Source organism: Doryrhamphus excisus, chromosome 19 (assembly GCF_030265055.1).
Source record: "Doryrhamphus excisus isolate RoL2022-K1 chromosome 19, RoL_Dexc_1.0, whole genome shotgun sequence".
Classification (NCBI taxonomy): Eukaryota; Metazoa; Chordata; class Actinopteri; order Syngnathiformes; family Syngnathidae; genus Doryrhamphus; species Doryrhamphus excisus.
Window position 1 is genome coordinate 10,781,637 of NC_080484.1, and position 25,256 is coordinate 10,806,892.

At 41.8% G+C, this 25,256-nt stretch overlaps 1 protein-coding gene across 7 annotated transcripts in view; it reads right to left on the reverse strand.

The window, feature by feature from the left end:
- utrn (utrophin) overlaps positions 1-25,256 on the reverse strand; it is a 116,177-nt gene that overhangs the window by 19,776 nt on the left and 71,145 nt on the right. For all 7 annotated transcript variants that reach the window (XM_058055994.1, XM_058055990.1, XM_058055989.1 and 4 more), the window contains 12 exons: positions 23,963-24,119; positions 16,509-16,638; positions 14,795-15,063; positions 13,927-14,073; positions 13,591-13,669; positions 12,237-12,297; positions 7,668-7,729; positions 6,604-6,678; positions 4,963-5,164; positions 3,669-3,754; positions 2,220-2,377; positions 506-672 (listed from right to left, as the gene is read on the reverse strand). In XM_058055994.1, coding sequence (XP_057911977.1) covers positions 506-672; positions 2,220-2,377; positions 3,669-3,754; positions 4,963-5,164; positions 6,604-6,678; positions 7,668-7,729; positions 12,237-12,297; positions 13,591-13,669; positions 13,927-14,073; positions 14,795-15,063; positions 16,509-16,638; positions 23,963-24,119 — 1,593 coding nt within the window. The remainder of the gene's footprint in view (positions 1-505; positions 673-2,219; positions 2,378-3,668; positions 3,755-4,962; positions 5,165-6,603; positions 6,679-7,667; positions 7,730-12,236; positions 12,298-13,590; positions 13,670-13,926; positions 14,074-14,794; positions 15,064-16,508; positions 16,639-23,962; positions 24,120-25,256) is intronic.

Below are 25,256 nucleotides of genomic sequence, written 5' to 3' on the forward strand. Positions count from 1 at the left end.
GGACACCTTCCATGTCGCAGGGTTTGACTCAACAAAAAGCTTACTCTGCATTTTCTTCCTCCTCCTCATCAATCAGTGACACAACTTTGGAGACACGTGCTTCATCAAACGTCTCATTGCATTTTTTTTTCTGCGCTTTCAATTCCGGCTTCGCTCAGCGTGGCGTTACATTCATTTCCAGCCACCCAAAATGAAAGCCTGTTGAGATTGTGCAGCCAATCAAAACACCAGGAAAATATAATCTGTGTGTATGTGTGTGTGTCTGCTATGGATTGTTTGCCAACATTCTTTGTGAAGGCTTTGAACCTGGCAGTGTGTGAGCGTGCAGCTCTGGATGGTATTTAGTCAGTGGTCCAGCCTGTGCTGACATTTAGATAAATGCCCTCCAGAGCCGATATGCCCTTTATGATTAACAGCAAACACCGGTGTGCGCGTGGCTTTGAACACCTCACACACTTGTAAACCCGCTTTCTCAAAATGAGGAATGGAATGCAGAGGCGTGTACCTGAAGCCCACGATCGGACACTCCTTGCAGATGTTACACTTGGCCTGATGTTTGGCCGTCTCAGCCGCAGCTACTCTGTGCAGGACAGGAAGCCACACCATGGACTGGGGCTCCAGACGCATCCAGTCTACAAACTGCCTGGGGTCCAACTCCACCTTGTTGGTGGCCTAAAGACACAAGGAGATATTGTGTGTTGATATTCAAAAGCAGAACCCAGAAATGTCATCTTCTCATCCTTTACCAATTCAGAAAAAATGCACAGAAAACCTGTGCCTTTACCATTATTAGAGCCCTGCAGACATGAACTAACACCCCTATAGTCACTTCGACACGCCTACTCTTCTTCATTTGCAACGCTACGGAATCACTACAGGAAAACAAGTAAAGGCCACCGCTTTAAACGTAGCAAGCTAACAAGTTAGCCTCTATTGCAATTATTCTAAGCTTAAGAACCGGTTCTAAACAGAATGTGGAAGAAGGACAAAGAAAAAAAACCAAAAAAATGTACCGCTTCCACACTGAATGTGAGGAGAACTTTTTTTTTTTTTACTTGTATTAATGTAACATTACTGATGCACATTACTGACCAGAATACTACATATAACGTGTATTGTCAGTATTTTCTTGACCCATGAAACAGCCATCACTTAAAAGTCACTACATTCACTTTATATGCCGCTTATGCTCATTAGGGCTGCGGTTATGCTGGAGCCTACCCCAGCTGTTTTTGGGCAAGAGGAGATATTATTGTTGTCATGCATGTTAGTCTACCTGTGCAACCCCTCTAAACACAAAGTCTTTGGTAGAGCGGAAAACTTCTGGAGCATTATGATGGATTGAAATCCAATTTGAGAGGTTGTGATGATGCTGCCCAAGAAATCAAAGGTAACCTTTCCAACGCTGACAAATGGAAAAGGGCAGTACTTTTGGACTGAGAATAGAGAATCCTCAAATAAAGTGTTGTGTGTTTGTGTTAGTTGGCTTGACGGACATAGTTTGGAAATAAGAACAGAGGAAGAATTTCCATGTTTACAGCCCGAGTCTGAAAGGATGACCTGATAGACAGATGGATGGTTAAATGAAAGCCGGAGACAAAAGTAGAGTCAAGGAGGTCACATTTATAGCAGTGCGCCTCATTCATCATGAGCTCGTTAAAGCAAATGGACTGGATGTCATTGGCGAGACAGACATAAGTGTAGGACATCTGTGTGTGTGTGTGTGTGTGTGTGTGGGCGGGGGGGGGGTGCTTTTCAGGCAACTTTCAAACAGCCAACTTAGTTTCATGATGGAATGATTAATGCACGACTGCACCACATCTGCCGTGCCATTTTTTGGGGAATCGAACCTGACTGGGTGCCATTTATTTTGTAGTGGTGAATTTGCAGCACAGGAAATTGAAACAGGAAATTTATAACACCCACCTCCCACTAATTTAAATGTTCACTTCCCAGACATAAAGTAAGGAGGAATGAAAGAGTAATCCTCGGGGGGGATAAAGCCATCGTTAAATGCCAGGAACATCCAGTGATAAAGCTGTGAAATTGATTCGCTGGTCGCAGTAAAAGCAGCGGAGGACACGCACCAGCTGACTGGAGGCCACAGAGGCGTCGTGGTTGGTCAGTCGAGCTTAAATATTGGAAAGCTGGCCACTAGTGAATATGCTGGAATATATCATACAAGTAGATATAAGTGTGTTTCTTGTGAGAGGACGTACGTGTTGGAAGCAGCTCCGCACGCTGGGCTCGATGTTGGAGCCTCCGAAGGCGGCCACCTCTCCCAGCTGTTTGGGGATCTGGATGGCTTCGTGGAGGAGGAGGCCGAGCTGCCGCTGGTCGCACGTGTCTCCCGACGACGCCGCCTGACTGAAGAGGTCTGCGGAGAGCGGTATAAAGACATGTAAGTCATCAGAGAAGAGTGAGACATTGTCTTTTTTTAATGAATCTTTGATGTATAGCTCGCTGGATATTGGACGCTTCGTCTCACAGTCGCTGCAACATAGATCATTTTCCTGGTGATCTGCCATGTCTGCCTGATATCTTGTTGCTCGGCAGAAAAATTCAAGGCCGTTCAAGCCGTTAATGACGAGGCCAGTGGTCCCCAACCTTATTGTGTAAAACTAAGGTTTGGAGTTTGGTTTTCGGACGCTGTTGTAACCGAATATGCACATTAGCACTCAGTAACATCATCACCTTCACGCATTCCTACACAGTATCAGTAACAGTTGTGTATTTATGGTGCGTTCAAGAACTGGGATGGCTCATCGTTAGGCAAAACACAATGAAAAAACCCGAAACGTGAAATAAAATTTGATTTAACTGTATATCATTAGACAGATATAGAGTGCTATATTTTGCACAAAAAACACTATCATTTATCACAAAAAGGGAATATATTGATTATATCATATTCATTATTTCATCAGTCGGCCTCACATCTAAAGTAACACTCCTCAAAAAACGCTGGAACTATGGTTGTGGTGTGTGTGTGTGTGTTGCTGTAGATATTTGTGAGCCAATGAGGGTGCAGGAGCAAAGCAGGAAGGACGCAATCAGGCGTGCATGATACCCTTTCTGGGCTAATAGAATGTGCCAAGGGAATGGATAAGCTCAGGGATGGAATTTTATATGCTGTACTGTGAAAGGAAAAAAAAAGAGAAGAGAGAAAAGGATAGAAGTGAAAATAATAAATAAGCAATGACAAAAAAAAACAGTAAAGATTGACAGATACCGTAGAAGAGGTGTAAAATGACAGTTTCCTCCCTCTGCAGTAAAACCCCATTCATACGCCCTAATCCTCCAAAAGAAATGAGAATGAAATACAGTGCGTAGGAGGTCTCATCCAATTACACCAGCCTTGACATGCTCCTCTCTCACTAACAGACCTGACTATTATGAGAGCAGTGATTCTCAACCGGTGGCTTGTCACCCAAAAGTGGGTCACAGAGACATTTTTAGGGGGTAGTGGTGTAACGGCCGGTGTGCGCTATTTGCTTGCAACGGCACCATGAAGTGTGTGCCATGTTTACGTGCAAATGCTTTGATTCAAACCCCCATTATCAGCGCCCTTAACCACTGCTGTTTACGTTTACATAATTAAGGCAATGGTGGGTCCTGCAGCCAAACCACGGCGACGAGGACCTATGGAACCGCATGCATACACTTACATTTGTATTTCTCCTCCAGGTGTCCCTTGCAGAGAGACAGCAATCCAATCTTCATGGACATGACGCGGATCTTTCCACTGCGACCGCTTAAAGAGACCAACACCACCACAGACAATACATGACAATAAAAACAGGCACACATACACAAGGGGTGTATTGTATAAATGTAGGACACTATTTAGATACATGGATAATAGATTGAGCTCTGTAAGTGAAAAACAGTTATTACCTTGGTTAACAACAACAGTAATGGTAAATAGTGGTGAGGTGCGCTTTACACATCAAAATATAGACAGTATATTAAGCATGCATGCTTAATACAGTGTATATATATATATATATATATATGCGTCCTCAATTTTGGGGTCTCTGTGATCGGCAGATCTTCAGACATGAAATCCATCTTAGCTACCTCCGCAAAGGTCTGAAAGTCAACCACTCACAACCTCCTTTTACTCTGCCAGACTGACAGCTAGCATTCCAGCTAAAGCTAAAGCTAAAGCCGGAGCAAAAAAACGGGCAGAGGGCTTATGAGCAGTGAAAAGAGAAAAACTACTCTAACCGAGTGTTTCAGACATTATGTTACATTACCTTCACATTGCATGTAGTCAGCCATGGCATGTCTGACATGATAAAGTGAAAAAAAAAACTTATCCTCCTGTTTGTGTGGAAGTGGTAAGTTTGACTTTTTACTTCCCCACTCCGTTTGAAGCCCAATCTTAAGCTTACTATAAATAAAATGGATGCTACCTAGTTAGCGCTTGACTATAGGGGTGTTGTTTCATGTTTGCAGAGCTCTAATAATCTAATAAAACCCGTATTGAGAAAATCCTAGACATGTTTTCTATGCTCTATTTGCTCTCGGCAAATGTTTTGTTTACCAATATTGAATCCTACTTTGTGGAAATTCACTTATCACGGTCAAATTTGGAACCAATTATCTGCAATAAATGAGGGACAACTCGCCTTTTCAGATTCAATATGTGTTATTGGTCTTGAATTTTGTGAAATACATATCTAAATAATGTGATTTATTACGATGCATCTTTTGCCAGCAGGTGGCGCCAAAATACCTTTTCCCCATGCAAGCTTTTCTTCCCGTCACTCATGCACACTTCTGACAAGAACTATGACAGCCAGTGCAATTGCTATTTCACTGATTTTAAATAAAGATGAATGTTGTCGTCTTCTAGAAGGGTCGTCGTATATCCGGGTCAATACGCTAATGTGAAAAGCCAGGCAGGATGGGGGTATCTATCTAGGTCTGGCCCAAAATAGGACTGTGAGAACATACGTGTCATAGACGTTGAGCAGCCAGTTGAGACACATGTCGACACACAGCGGTACGTTGACCAGGTCTTTGTGCTCCTGCTCCAGGCCGTCGTAGATGGAGGTCAAACAGTTGATGATGTCGGGGACGGACAGCAGCTGGTTGTTGTTGGTTAGCTTGTGCTGCCCAAATGTGTTCTGGGCCACGCTCAGGTCCAGCAGATCCACTGTAGGAGGAGGACAGGAAGTGACACCGATGCGAAGATGTTAATAATGTTCCAGAAATGGGACGGTCACAAGCAGCATAAAGTAGCACACAATGTTGACACCGACACACGGATCAATTATTGATATGATGGAAATAAGTCCGTCAACTTTCCATAAATCTCATTTGCTGTCATCTTTTATGCACATTTTTATACAATGTGAGGTTGGAGGGGGGCGTTGCAGAAAAGGGCAAAGTAAGATACTTTTTTTTTTTTGCTTCTCATAAAGGTTTATATTCTCATTTCTAGGTTTTATGATTCACCTCATGCTCATCAACCACGATAAGGCCTGACTTCCTGTCTTAGCGACCTGCTCTATGCTACCAAATGGAATACCGTAACTATGGGAATCATTTAGAGATAACTTAAGTTCATTAGACGGAGGAGGAAATGGAGTTCCGCATTAATTTAAATGATAGAGGAGAATAGTGATGCCGTGCACGGCTTTACAATCTTATAGTTGGTGTACAGCCTCGAGTCAGGAGACAACCGTGATAAACGAGGGATTATTTGTGCAAAACTCCAAAGATCATCGCTGCTACATGAACAACACAGGGCTATGTTCAACAGGTGTTTAATGAATATTAGCAAACTGCTTCTCGGTGTGGCTCATTAGCTGCAAAAAATAAATAAATAACGATGTTACATGAAGCTGTTATTGTAGCTAGCATTTGCCAGCCTCACGACGCTGCACTAATTATTGCACTGCATGCGTGCAGGAGGGGCATCTCATACTTTGCTGTCTAGTAGCTTTCGGTCCACACACACATACATGACAGGACACCGACACATTAGCCAGGAAGCCACGCAAGCTTGTTTTGTGTCTCTAACGCCCCCCGCGGCACAGACTTAACCCAATTAGGCATTTCATAGTATGCCCGTCATGCGTGTTTGTGTGCAAAGGCACCATTCACACGCAAATTAACGGACATTGGCATATACTGTACGTGTGTGTGTGTGTGTGTGTGACATCACTGCTCCAGTTCAATGGATGCAAATTGGATTTCATCCATTTTGGAATCACTCAGGCTAATGCATCCTTGCTAAAAAACAATAAAATAAGACACTGACAAAGAATACAATAGCGCTACCTAAAAGGCTTGAATTATTACAACTCATTAGCTTAAAACCGCACCTGTACTTTTGTTTTATTGGGGCTCACACAGTGTGGGGGGGGCACTGTTATAATGATAATAATAGCGCCACTCGGGTAAATGACAGTTGATATATCACATTTGTCACAGTGAGGCTGTGTTCCACGTTTGCACACATCAGATACGTAGGTATAAACAGCCCCAAAAATGTGATAAACACACGCTGGAGTGAACACACAAACACTGAATGGATGCCTGCGACATGATCGCTAGTAATAATTCACATATACGACAATGTTGACTTACAGCACAGTGCTTTCTGCAGGCGGCGGATCTTCATGGCGGTGCGGTACGCTGAGAAACGCACGTTGTTCAAGTCCGCTATATATGAGGAAGGAAGGAGAAAGAAAAAAAAAAGGTAAATAAAGAGCTGCCCTTTACATTGCTAAGCTTGTTTTAGTTTTTTTTGTGTTCAAAATAACTTGAAAAGTTCTCAATTGAAATTTTCAGGAATTGTCAGGAAGAGCTAAGTCAAATTTGGAGGTGATCCGGATCACCGTCTGGATTCAGGAATTGTTTAAAGGATTCTTTAACATTGTCAAAAAAACTTCACAAAAATTGGTCAGAATACTTGGAAAAAAAAAATACAGGACAAGTTTGCAACAGGGGCGGCACGGCGGATGAGTGGTTAGCACGCAGACCTCACAGCTATGAGACCAGGGTTCAATTCCACCCTCGGCCATCTCTGTGTGGAGTTTGCATGTTCTCCCCGTGTATGCGTGGGTTTTCTCCGGGTACTCCGGTTTCCTCCCACATTCCAAAAACATGCTAGGTTAATTGGCCACTCCAAATTGTCCATAGGTATGAATGTGAGTGTGAATGGTTGTTTGCATATATGTGCCCTGTGATTGGCTGGCCACCAGTCCAGGGTGTACCCCGCCTCTCGCCCAAAGACAGCTGGGATAGGCTCCAGCACCCCCCGCAACCCTCGTGAGGAAAAGCGGTAGAAAATGAATGAATGAATGAATGAAGTTTGCAACAGGTTCTACAAAATATCAAAGACTGATCCAGATCATGGAATTATTCCAGACATTATGATCCATATGTGCCCTGCAATTAGCTGACGACCAGTCCAATGTCAGCTGGGGTAGGCTCCAGCATACCCGCAACCCGAGTGAGGATTTGGAATTTTCATCAAAGGAGGAGAAAGAAATGTGGTGTGTGCCAACGGATTAGTTATATCTACAAAAGCTACTCTGTGGCACTAATGCTAACACAACATGGCTGAGCCACCATTTTTATAAAATGCTTTTAGACAATGTAGCATCAAAATGTACTCAAACCTCACATTTTGATTCTTATTTACACACCTAGCGACTGGTAGAGCTCAGTCATCTTGGGATGGTCCCAGCATGTTGTTTGTGTCTGGTGGCTAAAAAAACAAAACAGGAGAAGAATTAGAATTTAGTAACACATTGTTAAAAAAAAAAAAAAAGTATGTTAAACATAAGTAGAAGTTTTTCCATCCATGGACACACAGTGAAAAATGAAAGGGCCGCTGATATTTTGTAAAGCAACACATGTATATATACCAAAACAAGTTATTGGGATATGCCTATTTTGACTATTAAATATATTCTGTAGTTTTCTACCAAATGTATGCTATTGTTTCTATTCACCCAAAATAAACACATAGAAAAGCCATAAACTTAAACATCTCATCCAAACCAACAAAAGGGAAGGTTTTGGCCCCACAAATAAGCTAACAGAGACACAGTGCATCGCTCCACTTCCTGCTTGTTTATAACCCTAATACAAATAAAATACAGCGTAATAAATAAAGCAGACTGCAGTGTTCAAGCTGCTTCTATCGCCGCTCATAACGACGGGGGCGCCGTACACAACGGACGGGCAGGATTTCCATCAACACTGAGATTGGAGCACTTGTGCGTAAATCTGCAGCTCATGAATGTCATAATGAGAACGGGCTGAGGGGAAACTCTTCTCCCGCCCCGTACACTCCGACATTGTCCAGGCCAAGAATGGTTTTTGTGCAGGAAAAAAAGCAGATTTGCTACAGCGAAGACGGTACGGTTATAATTAAACTTCAGGAAAAGGGCTGCAAATGTAGAGTTTTTGTAGGAATGTTACACAGAAGAAGAACAATCATGGCCGACCTCATGGAAAATATCAATTCAGCAACCAATGAATACTGGACATAGGAATACCTTGGCCTAGAAACGCATGGATGCATAGACAACCATAATGTATCCCGCTGGGGCATCCTCCAGATGTTACATCTGAGGCGTCGACTTGAAGACGTTTCGCCTCTCATCCACACAGACTTCATCAGCTCATATTCAAACACTAGGTAGGTGGGACACAGTCCATTAGAGATGTCCTATCTAGTACAACTGGTGTGTGACCCACCTAGTCTTTGAGCATGAACTAGAGTAGAGCTGTCCTATCTAGTTCGACTGGTGTGTGTACCACCTATTGTTTGAGCATGAACTAGACCAGAGCTGTCCTATCTAGTCCGACTGGTGTGTGTGTCCCACGTATTGTTTGAGCATGAAGTAGAGTAGAGCTGTCCTATCTAGTTGGGCTGGTGTCCCACCTATTGCTTGAGCATGAACTAAACCAGAGCTGTCCTATCTAGTTCGACTGGTGTCTGTCCCACCTATTCTCTGAGCATGAACTAGCCTAGAGCTGTCCTATCTAGTTGGGCTGGTGTCCCACCTATTGCTTGAGCATGAACTAAACCAGAGCTGTCCTATCTAGTCTGACTGGAGTATGTCCCACCTATTCCTTGAGCATGAATTAGACTAGCGTTGTCCTATCAAGTCAGACTGGTGTCCCACCTATTGTATGAGCACAAACTAGACCAGAGCTGTCCTATCTAGTATGACTGGTGTGTGTCCCACCTAGTCTTTGAGCATGAACTAGAGTAGAGCAGTCCTATCTAGTCGGGCTGGTGTCCCACCTAGGCTTTGAGCATGAACTAGACAAGAGCAGTCCCATCTAGTCCGACCGGTGTGTGTCCCACCTATTCTCTGAGCATTAACTAGACCAGAGCCGTCCTATCTAGTTTGACTGGTTTGTGTACCATCACAGTATTCTTTGAGCATGAAAAAAAACGTGAGCTGTCCTATCTAGTCTGACTGTTGTGTAGTCTAGTCCTTGAGCATGAACTGTTGAAGCCTGCTAGGATGAGAGGCGAAATGTCTTCTGAGACAACCTGATCCATCCAGTTGCCATGACTATAAAGTGGGACCTTTAATAAACAAAAGGTGATGCATAAGTTTCCATTTTCCAGCAGTTTGGACACCTCTACCCCCGCAGAAATGAAAGAACTCATCTCATCTTCACCAAAGTGAAAGCCAAGTGGACCCCCTCCCCTGTCAGCCCTCCACAGTGAGGCCATGTGGGGACATAGACACTTGGACTTGTGACATTTTGTCACCTGGGCCATCATTAAATGGCATTTCCGAGCAGACATCAACAAATCAAATGAGGTCCTGGGCCCTGGGGGGCATGCTGACTACAATGCCTGCATCCCTTTTTTCTACTGTGTGGAATATGCCAAATGGAATAAATGTGTTTTTCATAAGTAGGCAGCAAAGGCTGGAGAACAAAATGTAAATAATTGCTGTTGACATTTTCTGTTAGGCACAAGCATTTGCGGGTAAAGGGCAAAGCACTTTTACTGATTGCTGACGTCTACGCTGAATCCCAATGCACCCATTTTGTTCAGGACATTTCAGGAAGGGTATCCCAAAAATATGGAAGATATGCATTTAACGTCTCTGACCAAATAAAAGCAGTCTTTGCAGGCATACAGGTTACATTTCCTCCCTGGGTGCCCACTAAGTGTGATCTCCTTCCTCTGTCCGCCCCTGTGACCAAAAGCCTTTTAAACGGGACGGCATGCGGTTGCCAGCTCAGTGCTGTGAATGAGTTTGTATGGCGGGACTTTAATTTCCCTCTTCCAATATGGTGCTTGGATCTCCCTCGCTGCAGGAGGTGGACATGGCGCCTTTTTAATCAGTGGCCCTTTGTCAGCGCCAAGAAAAAAAGCAGATGGGAGACGGCTTTGGTTGATTTCTGTCCATAAGTGATGTCTCAGAAGATGTCATGGAAGCATTGGGGGCTTATTGCTGATTATGTACCAAGTTAGCGTGAGAGGAGGGATGGCAGAACCTGCACAGGAACATATGCTGTGTGTGTGTGTGTGTGTGTGTGTATTTTAGTAGGTTTAATGTTGGTTCCAGTCAAGTCTTTATTATTTGCATGTGTGATGTGTTTTGTTTATAAGAGTAGGCGAATGCAGGTTCAATGGTCGGCCAAATCTGTGATCAGACGGTTGGTTGTTGAGTGCGTGGCTTTTATCTCCGAACACAGAGCCTCCAACAACTTCTTCACCCATATACAACCCCCCCAGCACCGAGCTGCAGGTCCAAATAGAGGTTTGGTAGCACACTCTCTTCATTTTCACCCTCTGATCAACCCAGAGTTCTAGGTGTGCTATGTAAGTGGAAGGCAGAGAGCTGCACGCCCATATAAGGAAGCCCGCCAATCTGTGACATCACAAATCATCAGTGTTAGACTGCCCTCTGAAACAGAGCGTTTTGAGGCATTCCAAAATTCTTTCAGAGCTCACTTCCAAATGTACAAACCTCATTATCTGAAACGTTCGCATCGTTTAACTCGAGAATACAACATTCTAACAACAATTATCGGTCAGAAAAGTGGAATAAGCATAACAGGTCCCCTTTAACTACTGTTTCTATTAAAACATAAACAACAGTTCAAGCTTTATGACTTTTTAAGAATTTTGTGTTTGGGAAAATATATTTTTTAATTTGGTGTGTTGCTTTATTTTTCATTAATATCATTATTATTATTATTGTTATTTTTATTGTATAATTTTTGTAAAATTTTTCAGGTATAAAAACACTCATTATTAAAACTAATTTAAAAAATTACTTAAACTAAAAACAAAAAATAATAAAATTCATGAAAAGACATCAGTATTTAACATTTTTCAAGTGTAAAAATAAGTTAATCCGTGTAAATATACCAATGTAAATTTATCTGTTTAAAATAAAAAAATAATAATAGTAGCAAAAATCATGAATAAAAACAACAGGTTCATTAAAGGTCTGGCATTGTTTCGAACATTTTTTAAAGTGTAAAAAGACGTTAACCAGAGTGAATATCCAAAACTAAACATAAACAGCCTACCTTGACTTAACAAATAACAGCACCTTCCAACTTCTACCCTTCAAATGTTAAGTGTAAGCCCAAGAAAAAGCAAAACATTGGCTGATGTGATATTCCACAGTTTTCAAAGGTGAAATGGTGTCTTCGATTCAACTGAAAATGTAAAAGTGGATCGCTCCATGACGCTGGAAAAGGCTTTGAAAATGGCCACTATGTATTTTTAATTGAGCGAGTGACATTTCCATCGCGAGCGTCACAACTTCCGGGAGCCGCTTCTTAAAAGCACCTATTTTTGTCTTCCTAAAATCCTAAACACAGGTAGATAATAAGATACTTGGCAGTTTTGCATGTACTGTACGGTTTGTGGTTCAATGGCTTTTGGATAATGAGCTTCATCTCTTGACATTTCCTCAACAAAGAAGCTAAATAAAATTGCTTCAGCGGGTAAAAATAACTGAGGGGGAGCTGCTGTGACTGTCAACCAGGTGTTATCTATTCACTGGGTTGCATTTTTTTAAGATGCACACGTCGCAAAATCAGCAGAAAAAAAAAAAGACGCTTGTGTTTGGGAGCTAATTAACAACGCTTGCAGAATATGACAGGTCGCCACAGGTCGTCACTGTAATGAGTGCACATGAGAAAGAATACCAGTGATAATTTTCTGTGGTTTTGCAAAGCAATACATTAAGAACAGGCTTTACTGTGTGGACACTTACTTGATGTAGTACGGGACTTTGTTTTGAGAAACCGCCCGTTGCCAGGGGAGCTGCACAGAAGCTAAGGACGATAAAAAAGACAAAGATTTAGAGACAAAAAAGGCATCCAACACCGTCCTAATATTGGTGCTACCATGCAGCATAATAATATTAATAAGGCTTGGCCTGAAATAGCTTGTAAGGATGCATGGAAGGAACCAGGAAGAGAAAAATAACTTTTCCAGACAGGAGGAGGAAATGAAAGAGTGTGAAATATCGGTGGCGGCTATGAGCGATGGCAACAAAATGTGCGTAGAAATTTGTCCATTTTCCTTGAGAAGTATTCCCGCTTCCCTTCCTCTGTCAAAAGCCTTCCATGCACACATAGCGTAGAGGGATGGAAAGAGATAGGACGTGATAAGAGCACTACTTTATTGATCCCTGAGGGAATATTACGCTACCGGTGTAATGAGAGCCAATGTGAGATGGTAGTGATAGTGCAGTGGTGCTAAAGACGTGCTGATAAAAAAAAAAAAAAAACAAGACCATGGTCGCATTAACGAAATGATTTTCTAAAAAATTTTCATGTTTTGAGGTCACTTTGTGGTAAAACTCTTACATAAATCTCAAAAGTCAGCCATTAAAGTCTTTAAAGAAAGGTTCATTCCATTCAATGTCATAATTTAATAATGAAGTAATACAATAAAAAAAGAACATTTCGGAACATAAATTATAGCTGTTGCATAAAAAGTGTCTATCTCCAAGAGTGCACAGTGGTCCCTCGCAATACTGTGCTGCTATTATCGCTCCCTCTAAATATCGTGCTTTTTCCGAATTGAATAAATTAATTAATGATGGCAGTTTCACGGTAGACTACACTCTATTATTCTATTATTAATCACAGTATATTGAAATACAAGTGATATGCAGTATTCTGGTCACTAAGGGGCAGTAATCACACAAAACATTGAAACATGACCTTACCTTAACACTATGATGTCATGATGGAGTGGGGGGGAAAAAAACCTCCACTACCATTCCGTGTGGAAGTGGTAAGATTTTGGTTTCTTAAGTTGTCTCGAGCAATATAATATAAGTGTAAAAGTGACTATAGGGGTGTTATTTCATGTCCAGAGAGCTCTGGAAAAATTTTTTTTTTAGAAAACTACAAAAAAGTTTCCATTTACTAATATTGAATTATACTGCATAGAAATTCCCTAACGCTGTCGGGGCGACTGAGGTGACAAGTGTATATGTATCAGTGTTTGGAGGTTTTAATGTTTTTTTTTTTTAATGGTGATATACAGTATGCTATTCCTTGGATAGATTCCAACCACATTCCAATTTAATTCTGAAGCGATTGCTTGTTACTCACTTGATAAGAAATGCTGAGAGGACGGGCCAAAGTCTCGGTGGGCTTCCTGTAAGAGCTTCAGTCTGTCTTCCACTGCCACCTGCAACCACAGTTTCCTTATAAATGTGTATCCTTCCATCGACAAGAACTTTACTTTTAAAGGCAACATGTTCAATCAAACTATTGGACTTTCTATTTTCCAGGATGTAGCCAAGGAACAGTATGTCCTGGTGTGGTGTTACCTACCGTATGAGTCAATGCACAGTAATGACCATTTTTTATGTTATAGAAAAGTCAAAGTCAAAAAAGTTGAAATGAAAAGCAACCCACGCTCCATTTGGCGAGGCTACACAGTACCTGGAGTAGTTTCCACCTCATGTTGAGCTGGTCCAATTGCCTGGAGGCAGTGGAGGACAGCTGGATGTCCAGTGGTGTCAGGTCTGCAGAAAGCTCATTTACTAGCCGCACATCCTGACGCAACGGGGCAATCTCCTCTCTGAAGGCCTGAATACAATGTTGGTGACATCATCAGTGAGGGAGACATGCAGTATTATTAAGATTATTAGTATTATTCCATAACGTTACAATGATATGAGAAAAAAATGTTCACCAAACAAAAAAAAAACAATTGCAATTTTTTTATAAGTTACAGGGGTGTCCAACGTGTGACCCGGGGGCCATTTAGCTGAATTTTTTATCGTTCCTTTCCAATATCGTTCCTTTTAAATACAGTAAATAAAAAAATGACATTTAATAATACATTTATTCTACATACTATTCCACTAAAACACACATTTTAGTAGAATAAAGTAGAAATATTAGAATATGGTCATACTATTAATGCAACAAACTAACATTACAACTAAAAATATTATGAGCAACAAAGTGAAGATTGAAAAATAGCATTTTTTTGAAAGTTAAGTGGGGGGGAAAGGGTGTCCAAAGTGTGTGTTATTTTTATTTTAAAAATACACTAACAAGAAAACTAAAAAAAAAAAAAATCTAAAAAGAACATAATATGAATTTTACCAGGATGAATTAGAATTGTTATTAAAATAATAATATTACGTCCAAAAATACTGTGAGGAAAAAACATTATAGCAATGCTAATATTTTTAAAAAATTGCAATTTTTGGAAAATTCGCTTGGATCGGGTTATTTTCATTTCTGAATGCTAACGTATCCATGATGTCATATTCCGGATGCGTCTAGTCTACCTACTCACCACCGTCTTGTCGATGTGGTCCTGCAAGGAGTCGATGAGCAGGTCGCCTACGGGCTGCCAGGTAGATTTGGCCTCCTCGGCCTGGGTCAGCCGCAGATCCAGCTGGTCCATGGAGCTTTGAAGCTCCTGTAGTCGCTCCAGGGCTTGTTCGACTTGATTCTGCCAGCCTCCAGCGTGGCCTCTCAGACGCTCCCAACGTTCCCTCACGTCGTCTGTCTGCTTGCGGATGGCCCGAGCCAGCCCACGGGCCTTCTCCTCCGGGCTGGGGTCTGCAGGAGACAGAAAAGATAAAACCCTGATGGTTCACATACCGCATCATGAACAATTGGGGTTATCTACAATCGTATATTTCATGACATGATTGACTTCTAATTCATCCTTTGTCCTACACACAACAACAAGAAGTCAATTAATGTCCCAGACAAAGTCCGATGAAGGGTAAAGACAGCACAGTGTCAACCTGAGACATCCCATCTCCTTTGATTAAACAACATGCCTACACTCTGATCTCAGCTTGCCTTTTTTATCTGTTTTTATTACCAGACCAGACTTTGATAGCCCTGTCAGCACTGTCTGCAGACCCTCTGATGTCTCAACATATCCCCCCATCACACCCTCTTGGCTAGCTTTAATTATTCACGCAAGCAAAAAAAAAACGTTTGAAGGCAAATATGCTGACTTGACAAAAGCCGCGATCATAGCTGAGTGAGTCGTCCATGATTTTAATTTTGGGGAGCTCCAGATTTGGGCAAAAACTAATATTACCATCAACTTAGATTTAGGCATTCTAACCTCAAGATGCGGCTAATTTGACCTTGAAATATGAGTTTTACAATTATTAATCGCGTTAATTTTTGTAATTTTTCCCGAAACCTGCAAGCTCCTAATGATTCGACTGCCCAATGATTGCTTGAACAGTGTCTAAAGATCGGCCAATGATGGTACATTGAGACAGTGAAGGACGAAGGGCCTTCCAAAATAAAACAAATGCAAACCACAGGAATGAGTCACATGATTGACTTGTAGACTGCCCAATGACTGACCATCAGTGATGAAAAACTGAAATGCAATTTGAGGCTGATGTCATTATATGATTGTACAAAAAGTACACAATGCCTGACTGCCCAATGGCTGCCTGATCAGTGACTTTAAGGTCGGCCAATGACAGTAATATCAGATCATCGAGGAAGGGAAGCATTCAACAAATACAGGCCTCATTTATGATTGACATGTAGACCAACCAATGACTAGTTACAGTATATATACACATGACTATTACTGCTACGCAGACCGCCCAATAACTGACCACCCAATGCTTGTCTGATCAGTGACTTTAAGGTCGGCCAATGACAGTAAAATCAGATCATCGAGGAAGGAAAGCCTTCAACAAATACAGGCCTTATTTATGGTTGTGATGATAATGATACAGAGTGACACCAGAATAAAAAGCGACACATGTCGATTAGTGCTATGTAGACCGCCCAATGCTTGTCTGACGTTAAGGTCAGCCAATGACAGTAAAATCAGATCATGAAGGAAGAAGGGCCTCAGTTATGACTGACATATTGACCGCCCAATGACTAGGTACAGTATATTGGATGATAACGACAACCAATCCCTGTGCTATGTGACATCTAGACTGCCCAATGACTGCACGAACAGTGACTAAAAAGCTGGCCAGTGACTGGGATAGTCACCCATTTTGCGAACCAACCTGTCTTTGGCTGCAGGTTCTTGCGTGGTTCTCCAGGACCTTCGATGGGCTGCTCGGCCAGAAACATCCGAGCTTGTTCCAATGTGCCCATCACCAGCTGCTCCCGTTCTTTCAGCTCCGTCCGCAATGTCTGCACGGGGGGAGATATAGACGGCAAATTAACGGTTTGTATTAAAACTTTAGCATAAAGCAATGAGTGTTTTTATTAGCGTAATGAAGGGAGGTGTTTAACGGAGGCCATAAAAGTCATACAAGTAAACACTAAAAGCCGAATAAGTGATAGAAGAAGTTGAAACTCAAGTGCGCTTTAAACTTTTCGCTGCAAGAAAAGACGACAGCGACGGGGGCTGATTAATGAGCTAATTAATGCTTTTCCTCTGCAGGTCTGTGCCCGTCTGCGACTCTTGTCTTCCAATCTGGCCGGTGCAGATGAACTCCGAGTGAACCTGATGGGTTCTGTGCGGGACTCCAGATTTTATCACATCATGAAAGAGGTGTTTGGGATTAACATCACGGGCCGAAGAAGCACGGCAGATGTTTACTTTCCGGCTTTAATGGTGATCACGAACAACACGGGCAAGGGCTCATTAAAGCGCCTACCGCATAGCTACACTCCCGTGCTGTGGAGGCAGCGTTACCGAGGGCAACGACAGAACCGAGGAGGGTCAAATGGGGTATCTCCTCAGGGGGATGTTGTTAAATTAGCCGAGTGATCTGGAGAATAATGTGAAATGCTGGCCGTGCAGCAGAACCCTGCAGGAATTATCATTACAGAGTAGGCCAACAATAGCAAACGTCAAACTCATTCTTTCACTGAGAGCATATGGCCTTGATGATAACAATGAATGGATCACACTTTCTTAACCTCGGACGAAGAGACAATGTATAATCCTCACAGTCGGCCGTAAAAACAGATTGAGAAGGCGGGGTTATAAAAGAGTGTAATTATTCTTGTTTTAATATACGTGTGACCCCGTGAGACTGGGTTGCCTATCGGGGTGTGTGATTGCTTTACGAGAAGGCCATGTCGTCTACGACGCTGTGAGGCAACTTAAATAAATGGGATGAGCTTAGTTTGGAACAATACACACAGATATACACACAATACATAGCATTGTAGTGAGCTTAAGCCCTTTTTAAAATGTATTATACCGTAATGTCCGGTGTAAAAGGTGCTACTTTTTTCTTAAACTTTGAACCCTGCAGCTTATATCACAATGCAGCTAATTTATGACAAGTTAACAATGAACTCACAACAAGCTTGTCAACCTATTGGAAATTGCAGTCATCTTACAAAAGACGCTAAACTCATCACACAGCAACTTAACACTGAAAAGGTAGCTAAGAAATATACATCACAAAAAACAATGAGTTTAAAATCATAAAAACTACTATTGTAGTAGTTTGGGCCTCAGGGTGACCGAGTGGTTAGCACATAGGCAACACAGTCAGGAGATCGGGAAAACCTTGGTTCGATTCTCTGTGTGGAGTTTTAATGCTCGTGAGTTTGGTTTGCATGCCATTTTGTTATATGTTATTGGGTCTAATTCAGGGATGGAAAAACTGTGGCCTGCGGGCCATATCACGCCCGCCGCATGTCTTAATCCGGCCCAAGTGGTGTTTCTTTTTAAACGTTTGACCTCAAAACTGTCGCTGTAACGTGGCTTGCACTGCTTCTGTGGCAATGAAAAACAATGAGTTTAAAATCATGAAAACAACTATTGTACTAGTTTGGGCCGCAGGGTGACCGAGTGGTTAGCACGTAGGCAACACAGTCAGTAGATCGGGAAAACCTTGGTTCGATTCTCTGTGTGGAGTTTGAATGCTCGTGAGTTTTCTCTGGGTACTCCAGTTCTCTCCCGCATTCCAAAAACATGCATGTTAGGTGAATTGGCTACACTAAATTGTCCATAGATATGAATTCAAGACTAATTCAAGGGTATGCAAGGGTATTCAAGGGTATGCTGGGATAGGCTCCAGCATACCCGCGACCCTAAGGGACATAAGCGGCATAAAAGAATGGATGCATGGATGGATTTTAACATTCTTTGGTGCCGGTCGGGGCACTGCAATGATGTCAGCCTCCCTCTGGGCTTCTCTGGCTCCCAGAGGTGGCATTGCAGCACCACCCATCCATCTTCTTTTCCCTACTTCTGTTTCCAACATGTTGACTACAGAGGAAGCGAAATGAGACACTCCTCTACAAGGTAAATACATTTATAAAACATTTGCACAAGCTTTACTTTGAAAAAGTGTTTAATTCTTCTGTCAAATCCTATCTGGCCGGTGAGTGATAAGACACGGCTGCAATGTTTCAGATAAAAGTACCCCTTTAATTTAAAACGCACACTGGCACGCCACAATGGGACTGAGCCTGTAGGTGAAAGCAGGATTTTTGTCTGTCTCTTTTTGTGATGATGACCTTGGCTGACATTGTGTGTTGTGCCCTCTGTATGATTGAGGCTACGTGGTCTAGACAAGTGTTTGTTTGTGTCCACCACAGTCTTATCACTGAGTGAGAATCAGACTCAAACGGGATCACCTTCATTCAAGGGCAACTTTGCAAAGGAAATGACCTCACTGGGAATCATTAGAGTTCAATGTCCCTGAAGTGGCTCAATTACAGATTTGGCCTGATTTTGAAGGAAGCTGCTAAAGTTTCATGGAACACAGAGGATGCGGTGCTAATCGGAAACTGGTGATAATTATAGACAAGTAGCTGTTATATATTATTTTAAGAACAGTTACAAGAATTTACATTTTGCACTGTTTTATCTGAAGGCGGTTCTTCTCGCTAATAAGTGAAATAGGCTGATCAAAACCATAAATTCTTGACAAAAATTTGGATTGCATGCCATTTTGTTATATGTTATTGGGTCTAATTCAGGGATGGAAAAACTGTGGCCTGCGGGCCATATCACGCCCGCCGCATGTCTTAATCCGGCCCAAGTGGTGTTTCTTTTTAAACGTTTGACCTCAAAACTGTAGCTGTAACATGGCTTGCATTGCTTCTTCCATGTGGGCCTACAAATACACATTCTTACATACAGTATCTGCCGCAAGGCATGCTGGGTAGCTGGTGTTACTCTCTCCATCATGTTGCCGTGTTTGTTGCAGTTTTGTTCTCCATTGCAAAACATGTTGAGGAGTTTGTTGGGTACGTGAACAAGGAGAGACGTTCACATGCTCTCGAGACCAATCTTTTATAATTCCAGCATGCCCTGCGGGCACTTGCTAATGGCTGTTTATGTTACAAGTTAAGTTTAGTTGTTGTTCATTACCCATGTAGGAGCAGTAGTTGATGTATGCAATGCTTGAACTTGCTGTGGATGTGTTGTTTTGTTGCACCGTGAGTAAATATGTTTCTGAGTTTGAAGACCACCTACTGTATATGTATATTATATATATATATATATATATATATATAGACAATTTGTTATTTTAGAGAATGTGGCTACAGAACGTTTTGGAAATAGAAGAAAATACTGGAATAGGTGCAGATTCTGGAAGATCTAGAAAGCTTTATGTGCGGGTTATTGTGTGTAGCTGCTCGATAGGAGTCCACAACTCAATACAATGGGGAGCATAATAGGTTCCTTTTAAGACTTTGGCGGGCCTGATGTGGCACACGAGCACAGTTTGCTCACCCCTAGTTTAGGGTATTGTTTACGTTTATGCATCTTAAGAATGCAAATTCCACCTATTAATATTAATCAGGTTGCAATCATGGTTGCCAAAAGGTCCTGGCAGCTAATTATCAAACTCTGCTGGCAACTTGAAATTTAATTACGAGTGTTTTTGATACCTTGTTGTGAAAACAGCGGACGGAAGATTGCCAAATGACCGGTGGACAGTGTCCACCTCAAAGCTGACTGTTCCTGCGAGATAAGAGCCGTGAAAATGGCCACAAGCACTCGGAGCTAATTTGATGAGGCAAATTGACGCCTCTAATCGGTCTGATAGCGACGACAGCCTTTTAGTGGCTAATTGAATGTATGATGAATAATTGGCGTTATGGCTGATTTGGGAGTGAACAACAGGAGAACTGTTATCCACTGAAAGTTTTGCTTTCTAATTTGCCGCCTCCTGTCCATCATTCCCTTCTCTCGGACCACTGCTCTCATATTTTCTAATTCCTCCGCTTCTTTAATAGCACAATATCTGCCGCACACCGCCGGGCTAAGCTCCTTTATCTCAGGAGGAAAAATAAAAAAAAGGGAGGACCTCAGAGACTCGCTTTGCACCCCCCCATCAGTCTGACAGTGGAGCGACTGTGTGTGTGTGTTGCTGCAAGGAAATAATAGAGGAAACTGTAGGAGGCAGCAAGCCCTCTTGTCTTAAAGGGTCAGAGGAACCTTCACTCTATTAAGGATAACTCTATGAAAAGAAGCTCAAAGTGAGACAATACCGTCTCTGCATAAATGGAAAGAAATACGCCTGTGCATACATTAGGTTATAATGCAAATGAGATGAGAACGTTATTAATATTGTGAAATATGCTCAGAAGTCATATATTGTTTATTTCAAGAATAAAAAGTTTTGTAATATACGGAAGCCTTTTATGCATATGAACTTGCTCCCTTTTTTTTGCTGTTTGTTTTTCATTTTCCAAATAAATAATTAAATAATCTTTATCCCTATCCGTATTTCGCAGAGCTAGTTATAAAAAAAAAACACTTCATATTGTTTCATCAACAATTTCAGCTCTATGCTACTAAAATGGCAAAATTTTTTCCTAATAATATTACAAATTCTTCAAATCCAAGACAGCTGGGATAGGCTCCAGCACCCCTGTGACCCTCGTGAGGAAAAAGGGGTAGAAAATGAATGAATGAATTAATTAATATTACAAATATATTGTAAAACTGCTTTTTCCCTTTTAATATTTTGGCTTTATTCACGTAAAATTACAGTCCCCCTCCCCCCAAATTTTTGCTGTTGCTGTTTTTTTTCTCAAAATATTCAAGTATTTCAACTTTCTCATTGTAAAAGTGTCTTCCTGTAATGATGACTTAATTCCCGTAACACCTTGACTTCCCAAAAATGACAACTTTTGTTTTGTTTTTTGTTTGTTGGTTATAATAGTGGGACTTTTAAAGAAATAGTGTCTTTGTTCTTCCTCTTTTCTTATTCTAATTCAACTTGATGCTACTAAAATGTGGTTAGCACGCAGGCCTCACAGCTAGGAGACCCTTGTTCAATTCCAACCTCGCCCATCTCTGTGTGGACTTTGCATGTTCTCCCCGTGCATGCGTGGGTTTTCTCCGGGTACTCAGTTTTCCTCCTACATTCCAAAAACATGCTAGGTTAAATGGCCAAATTGTCCATAGGTATGAATGTGAGTGTGAATGGTTGTTTGTCTATATGTGCCCTGTGATTGGCTGGCAACCAGTCCAGGGTGTACACCGCCTCTCACCCGAAGACAGCTGGGATAGGCTCCAGCACCCCCGCGACCCTTGTGAGGATAAACGGTAGAAAATGAATATATAATAAAATAACATTTTCCTCACAATATTACAACCTTTTCTTATTAGATTCCAACCTTTTCCTCTTTTTATTTATTATTGCTGTATATTTTTTTCCAATTGTAATTTTTAAGAATGTGCTGCCGGCCACAAATGGACCCCAGACTGCACTTCGGACACCGCCTTTCATGCTCTGTGTAGGTTCCTGCGTGACAGATTATTTATGTTCCCTTTCTGAGGTATTCACTTCCTGCATGTGTGTGCTTCTTCCGGTGTTGGATCATTGTCGTTTTGTGTGTGTTACGGATTCCAAACCTTTTTATTGACTGTATTAAGTGTTCATATTGGCACATTGGTATCGTAGGGTCAAGGAAGTGTGCATGCTTTTGAGCTCAGATCTGTTAAAAATATTGCGTTATAACAGGGTGATAAAAAATAAGGTTGAATAACCTTGAATATTATACTAATAGTGACTACGCTGGCGTTGGCACAGCCAGGCTGTATTTCTTCTTCACTTAAGGTCACTTATTGTTTTTAATAATCTGCTCTGCTTTTGAATGATGATTCTTTAATGATGTCAAGGTGAAGCAGGTACAAGAGCAGACACATTTATTGTTCTACTGCTGCTGGATGGAGGCCCAAACTACATCCATTATTCACCTTTATAGTTAAATTTTTCCCGTGTATTAAAGATTTAATAGCCCTCTAGTCATAATTGATGACTTCAGATTACCGGTGTTGTTAAATATATAGGTTTTCAGATGTGGCCATGCTCCTTTTTACACTATGTGATTGCTATTGTTATTTTAATGATAATATATTGTTTTTAAAATGCTTCTGCACCAAATATATAAAGCATTCACTACCCATGACAAAGCACCACAATTGCAACATAAACATCACATTCATCCCACATATAAATGTGTGTGCGCTCCTGATCCTGATTCCATGCATGGCTACACAAGTGTTTACATTGGAGATCCAATAACAATGTCAAACGTAAGCTCAGCAGTGGGCATCGCATTGCGAGTAAACACTCTCCACAGGCCGAGTCATCCATCTGAATGCAATTACACGTCAACAATATCCAGCAGTAGTCATAAATAATCGCAACGGCTGGCAAATACCAATGAAGACAAAGTTGTGAACGGGTCAGTATTGATTACAGAGACAAATAAATGATACGGTGTTGGATGACGGAGAACTGAGGATGTAGTGGTGCAGCGGCACAGATTGTAGTGTAGTGTAGTGCACAGGTTATTATTTAACATGCACTAAAGCAAGGTTTATGCACGCTGGCTGCTGATTGTCTGCCATAAAAGTGACGATTAATAATCAAGGACACACAAAACAATGTTGTTGGTTTTTTTTTTTTTGGTGCTGCAGCTGAGAGAGGGAGGGTACTGATGCAAAGTGCAATGCATCTTAACAGGATGTGTTGCTGACTGCACTGATGATGAATAATAACACCGGTGATTACGGCAAAGTGATTTATAGTTGCAGGATGTTTTTGCGGTTTCAGCAGTCCGACTCAAGACTGCTGTCTGTTTTATTGATGGAAACGGTAACATGCACGTGGAGGTGAACCTTGAACAGACTGTGGTCTGGTTCCCGCGTGACCTTGTTTGGAGTCCTATATCATTTTTCACATAGGAAATAAATGGAATGGTCACTGGAAACATAGACCACTACAATTTATTGTTGGCTTATTATCAGTGACATCTATATTGTGGCATTCATTTTCCAATACAGCTTATATTCCTTAGGGTCACGGGTGAGCTGTAGACTTACAAAGGTTTGGGCGTCCCTGACAATTGCTATCATTTTTATTTATGAAAAGTACAATTTCATTTTAATGCATGAAATAACTGATGGAAAAATGTTTCTAGGTCTTTTTTTGGCAAGACAACAAACAGCTCCTGATAAACATTATGAAATACTTGACAGAAAAATAGAGGAAATGATTGCATATTATGCTATTGGACGTACCGTGCAGTGATTCTGCTGCTGCAGCAGGGTTGGCACGTCTCCACCAATGGGCATCTGCTTGGTCAGCTCCTCGTCCTTCATGCAGATCCATCTCCACAGCTCCTCCAGGAGGCCCAGCAGACGAGACCAGCGCTCTGCACTCGCTTCTAGGTGGGCTCTGTCAACGTGAAACGTCCATTGTGAAAGTTTGCAACTCCTCGTCAAAACAAGGCATTGGTGTCAGAACTGGGATGTTGACAAATGGTGTCAGAAGTTGATAGTACTCTATGTCACTACAGTCAGACACACATGTTTTTTCAAATTAGTACATGAAGGTTTAGGGTACTGGTACTCAATGTTCTCTAACAAATGGTGTCAGAAGTAGGATGTTCAGCAATGTAGGTGCCTATGATGCCCCGACTTAGGATGACCATTGCGGTAACTGACCCTCCAGCCTATAGACCAGTAGTCCTCAGAGTCATGTGACAAATGGTGTCAGAAGTGGGATACCCTGGGGCCGTCCATGACTTGCCCAGTTAGGAGAACGCTATGGATAGGTGTCCCACACTACAAACCAAGTCCTCAGAGTCATGTGACAAATGGTGTCAGAAGTGGGATGCCCTAGGGCCGCCCATGACTTGCACAGTTAGGAGAACTCTATGGAAAGGTGACCCACACTACAAACCAAGTCCTCAGAGTCATGTGACAAATGGTGTCAGAAGTGGGATGCCCTAGGGCCGCCCATGACTTGCCCAGTTAGGAGAACTCTATGGAAAGGTGACCCACACTACAAACCAAGTCCTCAGAGTCATGTGACAAATGGTGTCAGAAGAGGGACGCATCAAAGCAGAATCCTATCTAGTTTAGTACTAGCTTCCTCTTCGCCACATTCCTTCCCGTCTTCCTCCCACCGCAACTTTCAACTTGTAGCATCTCCATCTGGCTCTGTCAACTTTAATTCCAACTTCACGTTCTTCAAAGCTCTTCGTCACATTTTTCTTTTCTTCCTTATGACTGGCGTCTATCTGTATCATCAGGAGTTTATGCGCCACTCTGCTGCCGTTTGGAGATATATATATTTATTTCATCCCAGAGCTCCTGTTGCAGTCATGTTGAAACACAGTGTGAGTTATCGGTTATCTGAAGTATTTCACAGACATGCGACTCGGGGTCTATAAAGAAAAAAAATGGATATCTATGTTGGCTTTTATGGAGTGAGCACAGAGAATGGTGCGGGCTCATTTATTATGAATAACATGCAAAGTGGTGAGTTAATAGAGCAGAGTAGCCTTGGACTCAATGACTTTTAGATATG